We start from the raw sequence: 24,247 nt of genomic DNA on the forward strand, positions 1-24,247 counted from the left end.
TAAAGGCTCCTCCTCCGAATCAACATGAGACATGTTAAAAATAACTTGAATCAATATGAGGCATGTGGGATGGCATTTGATTTTGACATGGAAAAATTTTCTCTTTTCACACCTTTACACCTTTTGTCTTTATTCCTTTAGAGACCATTTTTAGGAAAAACCTTGGGGATATATAAGCATCATATATTCTCATTTTACTATAAGGAGAAAGAGAGAAAAATCAAAAGAGAAAGGAAAGAGGAACCACGCCATTTTTGGAGGAAGAACACACTGTAGAGTGACGGTTTCCATTTCATTTTGGATATTTAGATTCTCTTCCTCTGGTTCTTTTATTTTTAGTTTTATTTTCATATTTTCTTGCTCTATTTCATATTTTCTACTTATAAATACAAGCATAAGTGAGTAGATACTTAAGATTTGAGTTGGGTGTAATGATTTAAGTTTTATCATTGGATTTGGAATGGTTTTAGCGATTTTAATATATATAAGTTTTGATTCTTATCTTGTGTGCTTATTTACATACCCATTGTTGGTCCCCTTTGGGTTTTGTTCTTAATCTTGGATTAAAGGACCGAGAGGTAAAAATCTATGATAGATAATCAAGATAATGAACTTAATCACCTAGTGTTAGAAATAAACTAGTGGGTTAAGAGGAATTTCAAGTTGATTAAAATACTTAAAGGGTTTTGGGTAATTAAACATCGCATGAGAATGGGGTTTAATTTCCTTTAAAACACTCTTTAGTTTGCTTGAAAGAGAAATTAAAGGAAATCAGAATCAACTTCCTTTAAAATTTTATTTCCCTTAATTTTGGCTTTGCCTATCCAAATCCCAATTAAATTTACTTTATGAACCTCAACTTTGGAATCAATTTTTACCATTAATTAATTAAATCTTTAATTACTTGCTGAAATTTTAGTAATTTAGTATAGTGCTTAGAATTTTAATTGCTTAATTCATTATAATTTCCTTACTTTTCTAATTTATTTTGCTGCATCTCTTACTTTACTTTTGGAACACATTATCGATAGTCCAAATAATCGTGACTTTTATAGTTTGGTACTTAAACAACAAATCTCTGTGGGACGATATCTTTTCTTTACTACTTAAACGACCCATATACTTGCGGATCGCAACCAAGTTTTTGGCACGTTAAGGGATTTGTTTGTTTGATATTAAACGATTAATTGTTTAGTTAATTTGGGAATTTTATTTTGATTTTAATTTCTTTTCTTTATCATTATACTTTGAGATTTTCCTGTTTTGATTTTTTCATGTGCGTATCTTTTATATGAGAAGAACAAAAAGTGCAGAAATTGATTTAATTATTGATCCTGAGATTGAAAAGATAGCTAAAGCTTTAAGAGCAGAGTCTAAAAGAAGAAAAGCCGAACTCAAAATTCAAAGACAGCAAGAGCAACAAGTGATAGAAGCTATGGCAAACAACAACAATTGATCAATTAAGGATCATGCTTTGCCTAGTTTTGGAGATTTTAGACTGAGTATTACAAGGCCTAGAGTGGAAGCAAACAACTTTGAGTTGAAGCCCTCACTTTGTCAAATGGTTCAACAATCACAGTTTGAGGGACGTCCTACTGAGAGTCCACATGTGCACCTTGCACATTTTCTTGAGATTAGTGACATGCTGAAGATAAATGGAGTGTTAGATGATGCCATCCGGCTAAGATTATTTCCTTTTTCTTTGAAGGATCGTGCTATAGAGTGGTTGCATTCATTACCTCCGAGTTTAATAACTACTTGGGATGAGAAGTCACAAGCTTTCTTGGCTCAATACTTTCCTCCTAGCAAGACTACAAAATTGAGAAATGAATTAACTTCTTTCAGACCAAGGGATGATGAGAGTCTCTATGAAGCTTGGGAGAGATACAAGGATCTTCAAAGGAGAAGTCCACATCATGGAATCCCTAAATGGATGCTAGTTCAACATTTCTACAATGGTGTTTCTCCAACAATTAGAAGTATGATTGATGCATCTTCAGGAGGTGATCTTATGGAGAAGTCAGAAGATGAAGCTTATTCAGTATTGGATAAAATTGCTTACAATAATTATCAATGGAGCTGTGAAAGAAATGAAATGAAGAAGCCACCAGCTAGTGTATATAAATTAGATGCCATGAGTATGTTCAATGCCAAATTTGATGCTTTAATGAGAAAAATGGATAAGTTAAGCATGAAGGTTGACTCATCAATTGGAGGATCTAGTCATACAGAAGATGTTGGTGCAGGAAATATGCATTGTATCAATGATTTTCCTTCCTATGGGCAAGAGTTTGGAAATGAGCAAGTTGATTTTGTTGGGAATTACAATCAGAAACTAGTTGGTAATCCTTTTTCTGTTACTTATAATCCAGCATGGAGGAACCACCCTAACTTTTCTTGGGGAGGTCAACAAGGGTAGCAACAGAATTATCAACAACCTCCTAATTTCCAGCAACAACAACAGAATTTTCAGCAAAACAGAGTACCACTTGGATTTCCACCACAAAGGAATCAAAATGCACCTATTCCACAACCACCAGTTCAGTCTTCAGACTAAGATTCAATTTTAGAGTCTATGATGGAGAATTTCTTAACTGCTCAACAGAAACAAGGAGAAATGATTCAACAATTAACTTCAAGGATAGACCAGCTTGCCACTCATAACAGGATGTTGGAAAACCAAATAGCTCAACAAGCAAGTTCTTCTAGCAAAGCACAATGGAAACTTCCAAGTCAACCAGAGAATCCTAGAGAACATTGCAACGCAGTGATCCTAAGGAGTGGGAAAATTGTGGGAGAAGAAGAGAAAGATGAGGTAGAAGAGGAAAAGAAGAAAGAAGATGAAAACAAGAATGAATTCACTTCGAATTATGATGAAGTTAATGAGGAAGCAAACAAGAAGAAGGAAGTTGAAAAAGAAGAAGAGGAAAAGTATGTGCCTCCACCACCATACAAGCCACCATTGCCATATCCTCAGAGGTTTCAGAAAGCAAAGCTAGATAAGTAGTTTGGGAAATTTTTGGAACTTTTGAAGAATTTATACATCAACATTCCATTTACAGGTGCAATTTCTCAAATGTCCTCATATGCTAAGTTCCTAAAGAAAATCTTGTCAAACAAGAAAAAATTGGAGGATTATGAAACTGTTGCACTTACTGAAGAATGCAGAGCTATATTGCAAAATAAGCTTCCCCCTAAGCTTAAAGATCTAGGAAGTTTCTCTATTCCATGTCACATTAGAGAGACAAGTATTGAAAAGGCATTGTGTGATCTTGGAGCTAGTGTAAGTTTTATGCCACTCTCCATTTATGAAAAGTTGAAATTAGGAGTTTTGAAACCCACCACCATTTCTTTGCAACTAGCTGATAGATCTATCAAATATCCAGTGGGAATTTTGGAGAATGTGCCATTGAAGGTTGGAAAATTTTTTATTCCTATGGATTTTGTGGTTCTAAAGATGGAGGAGGATGTAAGAACACCCATCATACTTGGAAGGCCATTTTTGGCTACTGTAGGAGCTAATATAGATGTAAAGAATGGGAAATTAAAGTTGAAAGTGGGAAAAGAGGAAATAGAATTCAATTTATTCCAAGCTTCCAAGGAATCGACTATGGTAAATTCTTGCTATAGGGTGGATGTTATAGAAAATGATACTGGAATGGAGGATATTAAGTTGGAGGGAAGTCAAATTACTCTTCATTCTCGGTGTAATCGACATCTGATGCAAAAAGAAAAGTCTCCTTTGCCACTTCCTTTTGATAAGAATGAAACTCCAAGAGTAAAACTTAAGGCTCCATCTAAACAACTCAAGGCCGAAGGTTCATATCAACTTTGTAAGAGTAATTTGCAAGGTATGGTTGGGATTATAAACAACGCAACAGGTGTTTTCATAGTCAATGGGAAAAAGTTGAAGTACAAATTTATTGCATCACCTATTGAGAAGGGAGACAACACTTTCCAGTTCCAACCACCATGAACTGAAAAGGGGTCAAGCTAATAACCTTAAATAGCACTTCTTGGGAGGCAACCCAAGTTTATTTTTAGTAGTTTGTTAATTTTCTTTTTCTTATTTCATCCCTTATAGATCAAATTTTAATATTTGTCTAATTTTTGGTTTGTAGGCAAAATGAAAAGATTGGATGTTTTGGAAATTGTTGCAAAGAAAACCATATTGCTGATTTAGGGGAAGTTTTCTGTGTTTCTTTTAATTTGTTGGTAAATAGTAAATTGTTTGCCATGATGATGTGTTGCTTGAGCTAGAATGAAATCAGAAAATTTAGTTGAGAGAAATTGATGATAAGGATTAAATTTTGCTCTAGGATTGTGCAATGATGCTTAACATGTTTATATTTAATTTTGGCTTATTTCAGTGTTTTAGCTATGTTTATATGTGTTAGTTTGGCTAATTCAGCTTATTTTAAATTTGTTAATCTTAAAGGGATGATTGCTATAATTTGAAGTTAGTAATATGCTACAAGAAGGAAGGGTAACTGCTATTTGGGAAAGTATTCTGCACTTTTATCTCATTGTGAACAGTATTTTTTTTTAATGCCAAATTGCTATTAGGTTGAATATACTTTGATGAAATGAGGAAGTTTGGTTGATATATGTGTTTTGAAGTGTTAATTTGGTGGAAATTTAATATAAAGTGTCAATGTATTGATTTTTGTTATTTGGAGTGTCAAGCATGCATTAAAGATTAAGTTTCTTTGCATATTTTTTTCATGTGAACAGTATTTTCTTGACTTTTATTGAATATGCTTTGATGTTATGAGTATATGAGTTGACAATACATGATATTGAGTTAAACTTTTGTGTTTTGAGGTGTGAACTATGGTTGAGATATATTTTGAAGTGTTTTGGAAAATAATTCATACTGATTTGGTTGTTCTTTGGTAGAGTATTTTTAGATTTTTGGCTTTTAAGAGTGAAATCTTGAGTTTTATATCAGGTCTAATAGCATTTGAGTATGGCGTGCCTCATATGAAGGGTTATGCTATCATGTGAGCTATTTGAATTGCTTAAAATTGCAAAATTTTTGAAACCCATCGAAATTTTGAAGGGGCATGACATGCCCCATGTTAATATCGATGTCGATTGATCGACATTGACCTGAGGCATGCCAATTTACCTTGACTTCAACATGCCTCATGTTACTTAATCAGCACACATGTTCACCTAAAAAAAATCTAAAATTTTCCAATTAACTTTTCCCTTTTTCATCTCACTCACTTCCATTTAATTTGATATAATTGGGATACTTTTGCACATATTTTCTTCGAGCTACATTATTCATATTATTTTGAGCTTAATTTTGAATTAATTTTTCTTATTTAGCTTTAATTCCCAATTGTACATATTGTATTAGCTGATTAGTTTATTTATTGTTTGTCCATCTTTGCATTTATTTAAGCCAATGAGGACATTGTCTCATTTGACTTTTGGGGAGGGTAAAATTTTTGCAAAATTTTTAATCCTTTTTATTTACATTACTTAAATTGCATGTCATTGCATTTCATTTATACTTAGTTACTTAGTTCACATACACCATACACCTACACCATGTAAATATATACACTTACATATAGATATCATATAGATCATGTATAGTTTTTATTTCAATTTATTTTATTTTATTTAATTTTTGCATTCATTTTAGGAATCATGCATATATAAAAATAAATAAATAAATAAATAAATAAATAAATTTTTACCTAATTCTTAGAAGATTGAGAATCATTTTGAAAAGCAATTGAGTTTGCCTCTAGATGGGTTTGACAGATTGAAAGTTCAGTTGGTATGAGGTTATGAGATTCTTATCTAGGTTTATATCTTCTTAGCCAAGGGCCACCCAATTAATTACATTGAGTTTTGAGTGCTTAAAGAAAATTCTAGAGTAAGAAATAACTAATTGTGTCTCACTAATCCTAGAACAAGCCTTCAAGACCTTTCGAGGTGAAATTTTAGCATTCACTTGAAAAGAGAAATGATTAAGGCATTCTTCGAATTTTAAACTCACATTTTTAGCCTTAACCAATCTCATTTTAAATTTTCCCTTCGAAACCAATTTGAGCCCTCATTTATACCCTTTATTTCCTTGGCACCCATAATTTACCTAGCCATAAACCTAAACACTTACCGTCCTTCGTGACAATAATTTGTTTAAGAGATAGATTTTAAAAAATAAAAAATAAAAAAAAAATAAAAAAAAAGGTATATAATAATCAAGTGGGAGAAGTACTAACGTAAAATTGGCTAGCAATCATATCATGTTGTGAAAAAAAAATTATTTACCACCCAAGTATACAAAGAAATGAGTTTGGGAGTAGATTAAAAAGGGACAATTGCAATGCAAAATTCAATGTTATTTATGTAGTCCCTAAAAAAAGTGCAAAAATTGTATGCTAGTATTAGTGATTTATTGTAAAGTTCTTCCTCCCATTTGATTCTTTAAAATAATAATAATAATAATAATAATAATAATAATAATAATAATAATAATAATAATAATAATAAATAATAATAATAATAATAATAATAATAAAAGAAAAATGTATCTTGATCTTTTTAACAATTTAATTATTTTCATGTTTTGCTTCCCTTTCACCTTTTCTTGTTAGCCACATTATTACCCCTTAGCCCCATTACATCCATTAAAAGTCCTTTTGATCTCTTGATTGTGTTTTGCTACATTAGTGGAGATTGGATTAGTTGGTTTGCCTATGGGATTGGCACATTATTCATCCATTTAAACTATTTCCATCATCATTTGAGATGCTTTAGTTTATGGATTGTTTTAGAGCCTATTTTAGCATGATTTCTCTATGTAATTGATTGGTTTGGGTTTGATGGAATGAATAATTGACCCAAGGCTAAGCGGTGATAACTTTGGTGAGAATTGAATTCCATATATCTTGAAGGTCGGTATATGGTTTGTTGGTGGCTAGAGGTAAGTTTAAAAGCTTGAATGAGTGATTTTCATGAATCTAAGAAAAAGGTACCCCAATTGCATATAATTATTTTTAATTTGCTTGAGGATAAGCAAAGATTTGAGTTTGGGAGAATTTGATAAACTCATTTTGTATAGGTATTTTAGGGTAGTTTTGCCCCCATTTTGCCTTTTTTTAGTTTAGTAATTTTCTGCTTTTAATGCTTATTTTAGTTAATTTGTTAATTTTAGTTTCATTATATTTGATTTTTGGAATTTTAATGTTTTTGATAGGTTTTAATAAGGTTTAAAGGCAAAAAGGTCCATATAGAAGAAATTCAAAGTGATTTGGAAGCTTAAAGTAGTATAAAAAATGAAGAAAATTCACTTAAACAAGAAGACCAGCCGAGATTTTCAAGGGCTTCAACATGCCCCATGTTGAGGGTCGTGTGAAGATAAGAGTCAGCCAGCAGGAATCCACATGAGGCATGTAAATTCAACACTGGGTCATGTAAACAGAGATTTTGGAACAAAATACGCCAAAAGTTTCAGAGACTCCCACATGCCACGTGTAGCTGGTCGTGCAGAATCTAAAGGCTCCTCCTCCGAATCCATATGAGGCATGTTGAAAATAACCTGAATCAACATGAGGCATGTGGGATGGCACTGGCAGATTTGGTGACATGGAAAATTTTTCTCTTTTCACACCTTTTACACCTTTTGTCTTTATCCCTTTAGAGACCATTTTTAGGGCAAACCTTGAGGGGATATATAAGTATCATATTCTCATTTTTACTAGAAGGAGAAAGAGAGAGAAAAATCAAAGGAGGAAGGAAAGAGGGAATCACGCCATTTTTCAGGAGGAAGGACACTGCGGAATGGCGATTTCGACTTTCATTTTCAGAGATTTAGATTTTCTTCTTTTGGGTTCTTTTATTTTTAGTTTTGTTTTCATGTTTTCTTGCTCTATTTCATATTTTCTACTTGTAAATACAATCATAAGTGAGTAGATACTTAAGATTTTAGAGTTGGTTGTAATGATTTAAGTTTTTTCTGTAGATTTTGGTGGTTTTTGATTTTAATATATATAAGTTTTAATTCTTTTCTTGTGTGCTTATTTATATACCCATTATTAGTACCCTTTGGGTTTTGTTCTTAATCATAGATTGAAGGACCAGAAGGTGAAAATCTATGATAGATAATCAAGATAATGAACTTAATCACCTAGTGTTAGAAATAAACTAGTGGGTTAAGAGGAATTTAAAGTTGATTAAAATGCTTAAAGGGTTTTGGGTAATTAAATATCGCATGAGAATGGGGTTTAGTTTCCTTTAAAACACTCTTTAGTTTGCTTGAAAGAGAAATTAAAGGAAATCAGAATCAATTTCCTTCAAAATTGTATTTCCCTTAATTTTGGCTTTGCCTATCTAAATCCCAATGAAATTTACTTCATGAACCTAAACTCTGGAATCAATTTTTACCATTAATTAATTAAATATTTAATTACTTGCTGAAATTTTAATAATTTAGTATAGTGCTTAGAATTTTAATTGTTTAATTCATTATAATTTCCTTACTTCCCAATTTATTTTCTTTGCATCTCTTACTTTACTTTTGGAACACATTATCGATAGCCCAAATAATCGTGACTTTTATAATTTGGTACTCAAATAACAAATCTCTGTGGGACGATGTATTTTCTTTACTACTTGAACGACTCTTATACTTGCGGAGTACGCAACCAAACGTATTAATTATTTATCGACCACTTATAAGAACTTTAACCAAACATGCAATTACTTAAAATTTTAAACACTTGCAAGCATGTATGAGTTCATAAGCCAAGTAGAAATTTCTCTTATTTTCAACAAATTAGGATAGATTTGGCTAGTAAAAATATTATATTTGCACAATTATAGACTAGTGTCTTACCTTCTTGACGTCTTTATTTTGAACTTTTTTCCCCATAATCAGCTCTAGAAGCACAATACCAAAGAAATAAACATCTGACTCCTCAGAGATCTTTTGAGAAGGATGATTTTTATGATCTGCATAAATGATGACACTTAGCTAGTTGGGGAAAAATGTTGGGAATCTAAGTCTCACATTAGGAAGAAACAAAAATTAAAGGATAATATAAATGGTTGGGTTGCACTATTGACTTAACTAATCATTTTCATATATAAAGCAACTTAATTATTTATATAAACCCAAATTAAAATTAATTAATAAGTAATTTAATCGACATTCTCTCCAAATTTAACAAAAAAAAAAAAATCAAATATCTTACAATACAAGTTTACTTTCAATTAGAGGTGATGGGATATGAAAACTACCAATTTTTGAATAAAACTTGGCAAGTCCAAATTCTGCAACCTGAACAAAAACGTAGACATTAAGTGAATTGTGTTGCATAATTTAATATCAGAAACAACCAAACATATTAAACTTAATAATTACATATTTTTGTCCTCCAAAATAAGAAATTAATGAGCTCATACAGTTCTTTTATATATATAACCTCAGAAATCTGTTTGAAAGATATGCATAGAGTGAATGCCCAAATATATTATAAGATATTTATCAATATTCATATGGACAAAAGGTTTTATTATTTTTTTTTTTATAATAAGCAGAATAATTTATTAACACTTAGCAAGAACTTTCAAGCTTCACTAGGAAAGAATCAAGAACCAAACAAAAAGAGAACAGACACCAAAAGAAACAGAGTCAGCAAACAGAACAAACAAAACCAGCCTAAAGACCAGCAACAAGCCTACAACACACTATTTCTAAACGGACCCAAAAACAAAACACCAAATAGGACGAAATCAAAGTTTTATTTGTTATTAAACTATTTACCTTCGGTTTAAAACTATCGTCAAGAAGAATATTAGCTGCCTTGATGTCTCCGTGAATGATTTTGGAGCTACCTGAAGATATAAATATATAGGTAGAGTAGCTATTATCTAATAGGAAAAAACTTTAATGGAAAAATAACAAGAGGGAAAAAAAAATTTAACAGATCAAGCCTGAATTTCTAAAAAACCAAGCAAGCAGTGATACTCACATTCTTTATGTAGATATGCCAATCCTTTTGCAGTGTCTATGGCGATTTTCATTCTTATTGACCAATTCAAATTTGATCTTCTTTTTCCATCTAGTTAAGATCATAACATCAAATTTAGAGATCTGTTGATCGAGATACTAAAATATACTAACAATCTTAAATAACATACAGAATTAGTTTGTATAATGTGTACTCAGGACGAAGGACTCACCATATAGATGAAATTTCAAGGACTTGTTGGGAACAAACTCTGAAACAAGCAATCTATCGGATGAATCACTGCAGTACCCAATCAGGCTAACTAGATTTTGGTGACGCACAGTGCCTAAGGCCTTAATCAACTCCTCAAATTCCTTTTCCCACTGTCCGTCCCTGTATTTAAGTTTCTTAATAGCAACTTCACCACTTGGAAGGGATCCCTTGAAGACATCACCGAAACTTCCCCTGCCAAGGAGTTTGTCATTGGAGAAAAGTCGAGTTGTCTTCGCTAGTTCATCATATTCATATTTTTTTAGCTCATTTGCTTTGACATCCTTACGCGCGGGTGTATGACTTTCCTCCTCACTGGATGACATAGCCTCAAATTCCCACTAACTAATCATAAAACTGAGAATCATAATCTATACAAAAAGAAAGCAGTAGCCCCTAAACTTAAAATAAATCATGAAGAAGCCGAAGATGAGGACTGCAAAGAAGGGACATAGATTCAGAAACAAGAAGGAGGGTCTTGGTTTCTGAATAATTAAACATGTCAGGTAAACAGTAAGCTAAAACAATACCGTTGGCAGTGCTGCGGATCTGCCTCAATACTGTTGCTAAAGTTGCAGGGTCCTGCACTTATGCTACCACCACTCAACTCAACTCAACTCAACTAAGTCTTTATCCCAAAAATTTGGGGTTATGCTACCACCACTACTGCAACAAAAGTCAAAGTCAATACCGCGGGCGGAGAGATTTTGTATGGTTGAGAGTTCTTTAGAGAGCTACAGCTATAATCATATTTTCCCGATAATTTTCAGACTCAGTACCTTCAAAGTTGAGCCAATAATGAAGTATAAAATGGTGGACACAAAGCTATAAATAATTAAAAACAAAATGGGTCAGTGGTCGGTGGAGTAACAGCATAATTAAAGAGTAGAAAAAGCCACATGCATGTTTTACAATTAGTAAGAGGATTATAAGCAGTGATCTAAACATAATACTTAAAAAATTAATTACATATCTAGTTAAAGTGCTTATAAAAAGCTAATAAGTAGCTAATATGTATTTAAAGTGGTTATAAAAGGTTAATAAATAGCTAATATGTTTAATTAGTAATAAAAAGAGGATCATAATTAAAAAGTAAAAAAAAATCACACATTTTATGTCTACTAAGAGGATTATAAGCACTAATACAGGCTTATATATAATGCATAAAAAATAATTATATATTTGGTTACAGTGGTTGAAACGTGGCTAACACGTTTAGTAAAAATAACTTATAAATACAGTTAAATTATTAAAAATAATATTAAATGAGATATGTAGTAAAATTTTAAACATTAAATAAAAATAACATAATAAAATATTTAATTAAATTAACTTATAAGCATAAGATTCATAAGCATTAAAATAAAAAATTAATCTCTTCAACTTATAAGCTTAAGCAATGTTTTAAGCAAATAGATAAACTTATTTTTTATAGCTTATAAGTTAACTTGATAAACATAGACTAAAACAAATACCCTTCAAAGTGTACTCACATGTTAGAATAAGACAAAAACAATCTTATATATTTGAAATAAACTAATTCAGGTTACAATATTAAATTATTTTTATTTTTATATATTATTTAATTATTTGTTTTTTTTTTAATTTTATATTATCAGAACTTAATCTTTTTTTACTTAAATATATTAAAAACTTATTTATAAATGAATAAAATTTTGGGAGAAGAGATAATTAAAAAAAAAACTTGTACTATTTTTTTTTTTAAATAGCACCATTTGATCAATAAAACACTAAAAAATTTCAACAGACCCTTCATTAAGAGTATTACTTTATTTTTAACTGCATTTTATTTTTATCTTATAATATTTTCCTACAAATAAATAGTTGAAAAATAACAATTGAATTAAATACATTTGTTAGGAAAATGGGATACCAATGGACAGTAGCCTGTATTGATTCATAACCCGCACGTCCTAGGACTTGTATCACTATTCTAAGCATATAATCCCATTATTAAAATAATAAACCATATAGATTACAGCGTTGCTCCAAGTAACAAATTGAGAGAGAAGTGGTTGGACTTTGCTTCAGTAATGCACCACAAGCCGGCAATTACTATTATTATTATTATTATTATTATTATTATTATTATTATTATTATTATTATTATTATTATCATCATCATCTAATTAAAACTCGAACTCAAAATCTTACAATCTTAAAAATGATTTTAGTATTATTGAACTAAAACTCGTTAGTCAAGCCAGCACCAATTTTATGAGTACCACTAACATTCTTTATTGTCATGTATTTTTTAATAAATATCATACAAATAATAGTTTAGACAGTTCAATATTTAATTTTGAATTCAATTATCTACTCTTTTGCATTAAAACTCATATCCGCTATTAAGACAGATAATGTGACTTAAATCACATACGGCCAATGCAATCATATCTTACAATGACCTTAGTTTCTCATCTCTTCTCGAAGTGATATTTAATGTTATAAGTTTTGAGATCTCTTTTTTATTACATAAATAATATTAAGCTTATAATTGTCTCATTCTCAACCACTAGTAATCTTAGTAAGTTTATTCAAATTTTCATACTCTATAAAAATAAGAAAAATAATATATATATCCCCTACACCTGCAATGATCAATGGTGGATTTCGAGTTTGGATCCATAGACTTCATAAAATATTCTATTAAATCGTATTTGCAAACTTTTCAAATCAAATTATAATTTATTTTATATATATATATATATTCTTTTAAAATTTAAATAAATAATTTTAAATTATGAATTCACTGCTTTATAAATTATATAGAGCCGGTGCAACGTGAAATATAGAAAATAATGTTATAATTTAAATATGATTAGACTAGTCTTAATTTCCAGAGTTATGTGAAACATAGTACTGCACCGAATACAACTTCACCAAGATTCAATGAATGTTAGTTAATGATAATTGATAATAATACATAGACCAAGACCCAAAAACAATTAAAAAAAAAAAAAGACGACCTAGACCAAGACCTCGGCCCCAATAAAATACTACAAATGGTTTCAAATATTCAGCGTATATCCATGACATGTATTAATTATTGCGTTCCACATCAGGGCTGCTGGAATTTCCACATCAAAATTTTGTTTTGATGTGAAGTTAAATTTATGAATGTTATTTTATAAGGCCATTAAAAAAATTCTTCTTAAATATTTTAACGTGTGAAACTCAATATTTTATATTTATAAAGTTGACTACATAAAATAATTATTTTATTATATATATTAATAATTTTTTTAGATTTTAATTAAATAATTTTTAATTATGAATTCACTACTTTATATTTAATACAGAGCGGGTGCAACGTGAAATGAAGAAATTATTGCTATAATTTAAATATGATTGGACAAATCTTAATTTCTAGAAGTACATGAAACATATAGAACTCCACTATATACAATTTCACCAAGTATTAATATTGCATTTATTCAATTTCATTATATATATATATATATATTATTAATATTCTATTAGAAAAAATCAGTATCACATAGAAATATATTATTGATGTAAAATTAGTAATAAAATAAGCATATTTAATAAAATTTAATTAATATAATATTATAATTGTTAAAAAAAAATAGTAAAATGTTTTTATAAAATTTTGCATTTATATTTTATAAATTTAATAATTGAGGCGAATGAGCTCTTAGTCTTGGTCTATATATTTTAAAATGTGAACTTTGGGATTAATCTCATCCAACAAATTTAATAAACGAAATGTTTAATGAGCCGAGACTTAGAACTTAACTAATTAATATTTAAAATTGAAAGGCAAATACATATCTGTCATTGACAACTCTCATTACCCACCACACATATATAATATTTACTATAATATTTAATAAAAATAAAGGGTAAAATAAAAAAAAATTAATATTTTTTAATTTTTTAAATATGATAAATAATTTTGTTGAAAAAAAATTAAATACAATAAAAAAAAGAATATATGTTATATAAAAAATAAAGAATTTCGATAATTGTCTTTTTCAACCCTTACAGTTATAAACTAATACATTGAACTACAAATGGTACTCTATTTTGATTGCAGCTAAAAATAAAATAGAAATTGGTTATTATAATTTTAAAATAAGAATATATGGTTTATTATATATATTTATATTTAAATTTTAATTAAATAATTTCAAATTATGAATTCACTGCTTTATAAATTATATAGAGCAGGTGCAATATGAAATAAAGAAATTAGTGTTATAATTTAAATATGGTTGGTCTAGTCTTAATTTATAGAGGTATGTGAAACACAGTACTCCACCGAATACAACTTCACCAAGATTCAATGAGTGTTAATTAATGATAATTGACAATAATATATAGACCAAGACCCAAAAACAATTTAAAAAAAAAAAAAAAAGACCTAGACCAGGACCTCGGGCCCCAATAAAATACTATAAGTGGTTTCAAATATTCAGCGTAGGTCCATGACATGTGTTAATTATTGCGTTCCACATCAGGGCTGTTGGAATTTCCACATCAAAATTTTGTTTTGATGTGAAGTTAAATTTATGAGTATGTTATTTTATAAAATTTATTAAAAAAATTATCTCTAATTATTTTGATAAATAAAATTCAATAAATAGTATTAGATTCGATGATTTAGTAAGAAAGAGTACAGAGATGATAATCGGTGATTTCGATGATGTTTTAGCACTTGGATGAAGGAGTTAAAAGACTCCTAATAAATATAATGCATGTTGAGCCTTCTCGAACATGTATTCTGTTCATACCACTACATTTTATAACATATAGATGTAGACCAAGACCCAGAATAAACTATATGACCTGTACAGCATGAGAGTAGAGATTACTCGTTGAAGTTGTATGTGATGGAGGTTAACTTTCATTCTCATTTTCCTTTAACTAATTAAGATCCATTTCATCATAGATTATATTAACAAGTTATATATATAAATATATATTATAAAAAATTATTAAATTTTTTAAAATATAAATTATTTAATCAAATATATAAATTAAATGGGTTTGTGAATTATTCTCATAATAATTAAATAACATAAATTTCATTTTAACAATTAATTTAAACAAAAAATAAATAAATAAAATCAAACACTAACCAATAGAATAAGCTATCTCAATAATTAATATAGACAGAATGAAATAATTTTAAATTAAATAATTTTAAATTATAAATTCAGTGCTTTAAAAATTATAAAGAGCCGGTGCAATGTGAAATAAAGAAATTAATGCTATTATTTAAATATGGTTGGACTAGTTTTAATTTCCAGAGGAATGTGAAACATATAGTACTCCACCGGATACAACTTCACCGAGTAGATAAATATAACAAATAATTTTAAATAAAAAGAAAATTTAATGTAATAGATAAAAATAACAAACCAATAATAAGTGTTATTATTAATTAATTAATGATGAATGTCATAATTCATTAATTAATGATTTTTTTTTTTTTGTTTTTTTTTTTTGTATTATCATGTCGCAATGATAGATTAATAAATGAAGAAATAACAAAGATGTTAGTTTCACCGTATTAACCCATATCATCGGGGCCGCTCCTCTGCAAGCCTTAATAAGGGAGACGCTATGGAAAAATTAAAAAAATTATAAAATAGTTCAATTATATTAAAAAATAATTTATTGTACCTCATTTTTATAGATATGCATATTATTTTTAAAAATATGAATTATATATATTGAAAGAACTGAATAATTTCCCAATTTTACGATTATTTTATTTTTAATAAAATAAAATTAATTATTTATTTTAAAATAATTATTTAATATTGCTGTTAATTTTATATATATATATATATATATATATATATATATATATATAACTTCTGAATATTTTCATTATTAATTATGACTAGTCTTAATTTTCATTATTAATTATTAAATTTTAACTTATTTATCTAATTTTACATTCTCTTTGAAACTAACTCTTTTTTTTTAAAAAAAAATTAAATATCAGTATTGTCTTCAAAGCCTTCAACACAAATGATCCTAAGGCAAAATTGCACAAAGGATTTCTAGAAGGCGTACCATATTCATATTCACATAATACCAGAAAAGAAATTAATTCTAATGCAAAATAATATGGAGAAGAGATATTATACATTCGAAATCAACACCAAGCATAATTGAGTAGAATAAAAATTCAGAACATATGTAGTAATTTTATAATTATATTAATATAACTTAAAATTTATGTAGTGATTTTATACCTTTATCAAGAACATCTATTTATTCATATGTTTACCCCTCATTTGTACTTATATATATATATATATATATATATATATATATATATATATATATATATATATATATATATATATATATATATTATAGATAGAATAAATAAATTAAAATTTATGCAAGAGTCTCGTATTAAATATTATTGATTTAATAATTAAAAAAATAAAATAAACCTTATATTTTTAGTCGAATACCTAATATGCTTAAAATTAAATAAGAATAAAATTTTCTAATCAAGGCTTCTTTTTTTTTAACGGAAATTATTTTTCTGAAAAATATATTTTTTATATTTTTTAGTATTTGAGATACTTAAAAAAATGTGTCAATGAAAAATATTTTTTCACGTCAAAAGAAAAATTAAGCTATTTTATGGAAAAATGACTTCCTCTTTTCAAAAGAGAAAGTCATTTTCTAAATTTTAATAATCTTATTAAAATGTGAAAATACTTTTACATATATAACATAAACACATACCATTAATTTAACATTACAATCAACTAATAGAAAATATTTTTATAGAAAATATTTTTCATATATAATTTATTTATGCGAAATAAATGGAGGTTAAACCCAAATAGAATTTTTTTGGCCAAAAAAATAAAATATTATTTTCTCTGATTTTTTAATATAAAATTTAAAAATAACAACTTTAATATTAAAATAATTTTTATTCATCATGTTCTCCAATTTATTTTTTTAATTTATTTTTAATTAAACTAATAAATAATTTTAATATCTAAAATTAGAATTAAAAATATTTTATTATTAAACAATAATATTTTATTAGTTGAGGACTTATTTGGCTCAAAACTTAATTTTTAGTTTATTTAACCCTCAACTAAAAGTATAGAGACCTATTTGATTTTTTTTCCTCTCAGTAATTAGTCTTACATGATTGTTTATGAAATTACGAATTTTGATAATTTTCTTTTATACTTTAAAATTACAAACTGGTGCTTTGAACTATAAATTGCCCTTTATTTTGATTGTGTTGTACACTCTGAAAGTGTGTAAACTGCAAATAAACAAAATAAACATATAAAATATCAATATTTATGTGGTTTATCCTCTCAACATAGGGTTGCATCCACAAGTATACCAACTTCCACTATTATCAATAATAAATCATTATTACAAGCTCAAAATTACGCTACCTATTAACCCAATTAAACCCAAGAAAACTCACACTACATACCTGCTCATAGTAAATACATTAGTTAGTTTTTTTATTCTCCTCTAGATATAATTCAATATATTTACTACTACAACTATTATACCATAAAAGGTATCTTCAACTATATGGGTAAGAGCTATTTCACTAATGAATAAGAATCCCTTCCTCTTGAATTCTATATCCTTTCTCAATTAAAGGCTGAAGCCTCTCTCTACTATAATGAGCAAGTGCCCTTCATCAATAGGCAAAGCCAAATTCTCAGCAATTGGTAAAGCTTCTCTCTATTGGTAACTGTGTGTCCGCAAGTGCACGGGTCACAGTAGTATAGTTTTAAAAAAATGATATCGATCCCACAGGGAATTGTGCTTAAATTGGAAATAAAAGTATAAGCTAATTAGAATGACAAAAATTAAAAGATATTAAAAATAAAATCTAAAAATTAAAATTAAGACAAAAATTAAAGATGTAAAATGAAATTTGGAATTAAAATTGGTATTTAAGGAATTAATGCTAAATCAAACAATTAACTAAAATTAATTAGATTAGATTACCAAAAATTAATTTGAAATTTCTATTTATGAAATTAAGAAGAATTAAATCTAAAAAAAAATAAAGTAATTCTAGATATTGGATTTAAATTGAAATTGCTATTTATGAGATTTGGAGGATTTAAATCTAAATTCAATGAAAATTAAATTGATTCTAGAGATTGGATTTTCAATATTGTTTGCATGTGGTTTATGCCTAATATAGCCAAACACATGATAATTGCAATTTTGAGAAATCAATTCTTAAATTTTTGAAACCTTTTTCAAGCATCTCAAAATTGGTTTTCATTAAATCAAACCCGGTTTTCACGGTATTTCAAGCCTAACAAAAACCCATTTAAAGCTCTAATTGATTTTTGGAAAGTTCCCCTTAATCTTCTTAGCTTATTTCTAACACCAAGAAAATAAAGTTTATTGCAAGATTATCCATCCCCAATATTCACTTTTCAGTCCATCTATTAAGGATTAAAACTTAACTTAATGAGGGCCCATTCATCAAGCAAGGAAATAAGCACACAAGCAATAAATCAAAATATAACAATCTTCATTTAAATGGCTAAATCAGTTCAAAACCACAAAACAAATCAATATTTACAAACCCATCTCTAGAATCTCAATAAACTACTCACAAATCATTGTTTAAAGACAAACCCAAATGAAGAAATGAAGAAATAATGGAAATGTAAGCTAAAGGGGTAGAAAAACCCAGCAAATTTGCTGATTCTTTGCACAAAAGTGCAAAACGTGATCTGCATTTCTTTGGAAAAGAAATGCAGAAAGTGCTCCTTCTCTCTTTCTAATCTTGCCAAAAATGCCTTCCTTGCTCTCTATCTCAAGATAATGATAAAATGAGGCTTTATATAGGCTAAGGGACTGTTCTAGAATGGGTAAAGGGAAGGATCCGGAGAAAGTGAGGTAAAAAGGCTAGTAATGAAAATGCCACGTCAAAAATTTTCCGATAAAAGCGACATAAGCTAAGTCAGTTGTGTCGCGGGTTGTGTCGCTCTCGGCGTGAATATCTGACGATCGACACAACCTGCGACATAAGCTAATTCGGTTGTGCTGCAGGTTGTGTCGCTCTCGGCCATTTTTAACTCAACTTCAAAATTTTTTTGCAATTCGACTTTAATCTCCTCCAAATGGCTACTCTGATCAAAATTCATCAAATTTCTCCAGATTTAACCTACAAAGCAAATAAATTCCAAAAATTAAACTAAGAAATGTGAAAATTGTAAAATTGACTAAATATATACTAATATCTAAAATAATAGCTATGAATAAGGGTAAATTATGTGCAAAAATTACTCCTAAATGATGATCTAAAATGCATGCATCAAATTCCCCCATACTCAAACTCTTGCTTGTCCTCAAGCAAAATTTCATTAAAACTCATTTGGAAGGGAATAGAATCAGTCTTTGAAAACACAAAATTCACTAATCCAAACTACCAACTTACCTCTAGCCACCAACATTCCAAATTCCCACCAGCAAAAGCACAAAGAATGAAGCAAGCACTCTCAACTATTACAGAATAGCTAAGAATTAACCAATCAACCCAAGCAACAAATACCAACCAACTACAAGAGTCAATTGTGCCAAAACAAACCTAAATGAAATAGATAGCCAATATGTCTCAAATGGATGGTGAGTAATGTATGGAAGATTATATTGCCAAACCCATATGCAAGCATAAAAGATCTAACTCTACTAATGTAACAAGCATCTTTTAAAGAATCATTAGGTCTTTTTAAGGGTTGTAATGGGGTCTAATAGGGTAAGATTGTGGTTAACAAAGAAAGGGAATAAGGTAAACAAAATATGAGAATAATATTAATCATGAAACTCAAAGTGCATCCATTTTTTTTTTTCTCTCTTTTTTTTTTTTTTTTATATCAAGAGGAAAGAAATTCACAATGAATCTCAAGTGCTATCACAATGATTATACAAAGGGACTATTTTTTTTTTTTTATGCTTATTTTATTTTATTTTATTTTGATTTTGTATGTGTCCCTATTTCATGTCACACCCAAAATTACCTTTGGGATATTTTGGTGACCTTTTCAACTTTTGACAATTACTCTAGCACTTTTCAAGATGTTTCAATCCTCCAAGTTTTTTTTTTTTTTTTTTAATTTTTTTTATATATTTTTTTATGCACTTAATTGCTAAAATATTATTCTCATAAATAGGTGGTAGTGTTTAGGTTTAATGGCTAGGTAAAAGATTTGGGTTCCAAAGAAATTAGGGAATTAAGGTTCAAGGGGGTTTGCAAGGGTTAAAATGAGATTAAGGTAGGTTAAGGCTAAATGTGAGGTTTAAAATATGAAGGAATGCCTAAATCATATTCTTATCAAATGCAAGTTAAAAATTTCGCTTTGAAAGATCTAAGATGCTTGTTCTAGGAATGGTGAGACGACAAGGACCATTTTCTTCCTTAAAGGCTTATCCAGACACTCAAAACTCAAAATAATTAATCAGAATCTGTATACCTAGATGAATGTATTAATTTTCAGCTATTAAGTAAGAGAAAGAATAATGCTTAAGACTTTGTACCCAGCTGGAACTTTCATTCCACTAACCATCTAAAGGCAAGTTGGATTGCTTGAATAAGTGGCTTATGGAATTCAAAGACTGGTTTAAAAATCCAAAAATTTGAAATGAATGAATAAAATGCATGAGTGTATAAATGTATAATGAATCTATATGCAACTAAGTACTAAGTATATATGAAGCTATATGCAGTGTATATATGTGAATATGTACAAGTATGAAGTAATGAATGAGTATGTCACTATATGCAAAAGAAAAAGTAATTTTTGCAAAAAATTTACCTTCTCCCCCATACTCAGAATGAACATTGTCCTCAATGTTAAAAGATTACAAGGAATGGGATAATTGGGCTATATGTGCATAAAGAATTATTACCATGTTGCATAAGCGAGAGCACAACTTGTGTGTTGATGACACAAGTGAGATGAGAATTATTACCTCATTGAAGTGCAGCCAATTTAATTAGATAAAATTTGGACAGCTGCTGCACTCATTGCAAAAGAAACAGTGCAATGGAATCCATTAAATCAATTACACTAAAAAATTTGGAATAGGGAAGTTAAGCTCAAAAATATAGCCATCAAGTGTAAATCCGAAATAGTAAATCAAAGCAAGTGAGCAATGTACTAAAGATATAAAAGAAAAATGTATTTTATAAGGAACTAAAAAAAACTGAATAAGTAAATGGTTCAAGTAAAGAAAAAACAACACAAGCAAAATATTAACTAAATAAGTTCAAAATATTAATTAATTAAGTAACGAAATTAAAGACATGAAATGTTTTTTTTTTTTTTTTAGCATGGGGAGCTAACACAAAAACAATTTTTTTTTTTATGCTCATTTGCTTGCAATGAATTGCATCCCATCTGCACAAGGAAATTAGAACAATGTTAAACTCTGAATAAGGAGTATAGAAAAACTTAAAACAAATATATATATATGAAAGAAATAAAGAATCAATGAAAAATTATGAGTTATGCACAAAAATGCTAAGTTTAGGTCTTTAGCTTGACCATACTCACTCAAGATTTTATGGAGAATGAGAGAGATAGCAAGTTGCTATCTTCTCAATTGGCTCACCAACTGAATAGTGCCTCAACCTTTGTCCATTTACCTTGAAATTACCAGATTTTTCACCAAAATTTTCCACAGCACCATGAGGTAAAACTTTCACAATTCTGAATGGACCTGACCACCTTGATTTTAATTTTCCTGGAAAAAATTTGAACCTTGAATTGAATAAGAGAACCAAATCTCCTTCTTTAAAGTCCTTTTTCTTGATATGCTTATCATGCCATTTTTTAGTTCTTTCTTTATAGATCCTAGCATTTTCATAAGCATCAAGTCTCAATTCTTCTAATTCATCAAGTTGCAAAAGTCTTACGTGTCCAGACTTGTAAATCAAAATTGATTGCTCTAATGGCCCAATAAGCTTTGTGTTCTAACTCTACGGGCAAGCGGCATGATTTCCCAAAACTAACCTATAAGGTGTAGTTCCTATGGGGTTTTAAATGCTGTTCTATATGCCCAAAGAGTGTCATCTAATTTAAGGGACCAATCTTTCTGGACTTATTGATTTTCTCCAAGATTTGCTTGATTTCTCTATTTGTGATTTCTACTTGGCCATTTGTTTGAGGTGATATGGTGTGGCAATCCTATGCTTTACCCCATATTTTCTCATCAATTTTTCAAATTGGTGGTTGCAAAAATGGCTACCACCATCACTAATTATGGCACGTGGGGCACCAAACCTGGTCAAACCAAATTTTTTCAGAAATTTCACCACAACTTTTGCATCATTGGTAGGTGTAGCAATAGCTTCTACCCATTTAGATACATAGTCCACCCCTACCAAGATATATTTATTTCCATAAGAAGATGGAAATGGCCCCATGAAATCAATTCCCCACACATCAAATAATTCAACTTCTAATATGGACTGTTGGGGCATCTCATCTCTCTTGGAAATGTTGCCTACTCTTTGACACCTATCACACCTGCTTACAAAGTCTCTCACATGTTTAAACATATTAGGCCAATAGAAACCTGATGTCAAGACTTTTTCAACAGTTTTTGAGACACTAAAATGACCACCATATTCAGAGGAATGACAATGGTAAATAACATCATGTATTTCTTCCTCTGGTATACATCTCCTAATTATTCCATCATTGCATCTCCTAAACAAAAGAGGTTCTTCCCAAGAATAAAATTTAACATCATGCAAGAATCTTTTCTTTTGCTGCCAAGATAAATCAGGTGGCAAGACACCACAAGACAAGAAATTCACAATATCAGCAAACCATGGAAGTGCAGAATTCAACACATACAACTGCTCATTCATGAAAAATTCATCAATTGGCACAATTTCATCATCTCCATTTTCAGTTTTTATCCTAGAAAGGTGATCAGCCACCACATTCTCAACACCCTTTTTATCTCTTATTTCCAAATCAAATTCTTGAAGTAACAATATCCATCTAATCAACCTAGATTTAGCTTCTTTCTTGCTCATTAAATACTTTATTGCTGCATGATCAGTGAAAACAATTACCTTTGAGTTGACCAAATAAGAACGAAATTTATTGAGTGCAAATACTACCGCAAGGAACTCCTTTTCAGTTGTGGCATAATTAACTTGAGCTTCATCAAGGGTTCGCTTGCATAGTAAATGGCATAAGGTTTTCTATCTTTTATTTGGCCAAGGCGGCTCAACGACAAACTCGCTTGCATCACACATGATTTCAAATGGCAAAGTCCAATCTGGGGGTTGCATGATAGGAGCTGTTGTTAAGGCCGTCTTCAACCTGCAAAAAGCAACCATACAATCTTGATTAAAATCAAATTTAACATCATGATTCAAAAGATTTGTTAAGGGTTTAGCAAGTTTAGAAAAATCCTGAATAAATCGCCAGTAAAACCAGCATGTCCAAGAAAACTCCTCACTCCTTTGTGTGGTTGGAGGGCATTTTTCAATAATTTCTATTTTAGCTCTATCCACTTCAATTCCCTATTTGAGATTAAATGCCTAAAGCGATTCCCTCTTGGACCATAAAGTGGCATTTCTCCAAATTCAACACCAGATCATTATCAGCACATCTCTGCAAAATTTTAGACAAATTAGTCAAGCATGAATCAAAATTAGTACCATAAACTGAAAAGTCATCCATGAAGACCTCCATAATTTCTTCAATAAAATCAGAAAAAATGGCCATCATGCACCTTTGAAATGTGCCAGGCGCATTACACAATCCGAATGGCATCCTTCGATAGGCAAAGGTGCCATAGGGACAGGTAAAGGTAGTTTTTTCTTGGTCATCAGGATGTATTGGAATTTGAAAGAAACCAGAATATCCATCTAAGTAACAAAAGAATGAATGCTTGGCTAATCTCTCTAACATTTGATCCATAAAAGGAAGGGGAAAATGGTCTTTTCTTGT

General features: G+C 29.3%; 2 protein-coding genes and 1 non-coding gene across 8 annotated transcripts in view; all 3 read right to left on the minus strand.

Moving 5' to 3' along the window:
• LOC110650881 (leucine-rich repeat receptor protein kinase EMS1) overlaps window positions 1-24,247 on the minus strand; it is a 112,783-nt gene that overhangs the window by 68,561 nt on the left and 19,975 nt on the right. The gene's annotated exons all lie outside the window — the stretch shown is intronic.
• LOC131181079 (small nucleolar RNA R71) lies at window positions 1,817-1,923 on the minus strand. Its single transcript, XR_009149706.1, has one exon. It is a non-coding gene; the product is annotated as a small nucleolar RNA R71 (small nucleolar RNA).
• LOC110666622 (proline-rich receptor-like protein kinase PERK3) lies at window positions 8,834-10,851 on the minus strand. Of its 3 annotated transcripts, none has more exons than XM_058148975.1 (6): window positions 10,778-10,851; window positions 10,210-10,592; window positions 9,999-10,088; window positions 9,791-9,861; window positions 9,265-9,304; window positions 8,834-8,976 (listed from the first exon to the last, which is right to left on the minus strand). In XM_058148975.1, exons 2-6 carry the CDS (start codon window positions 10,571-10,573, stop codon window positions 8,849-8,851), a joined length of 693 nt encoding a protein of 230 aa, XP_058004958.1. In that variant the 5' UTR covers window positions 10,574-10,592; window positions 10,778-10,851; the 3' UTR covers window positions 8,834-8,848. The 3 variants fall into 3 exon arrangements, with proteins under 3 accessions (XP_058004958.1, XP_058004957.1, XP_058004956.1); XM_058148974.1 differs by having other exon boundaries at window positions 10,210-10,683; XM_058148973.1 differs by having other exon boundaries at window positions 10,210-10,820.

Source organism: Hevea brasiliensis, chromosome 6, assembly GCF_030052815.1.
Source record: "Hevea brasiliensis isolate MT/VB/25A 57/8 chromosome 6, ASM3005281v1, whole genome shotgun sequence".
Classification (NCBI taxonomy): Eukaryota; Viridiplantae; Streptophyta; class Magnoliopsida; order Malpighiales; family Euphorbiaceae; genus Hevea; species Hevea brasiliensis.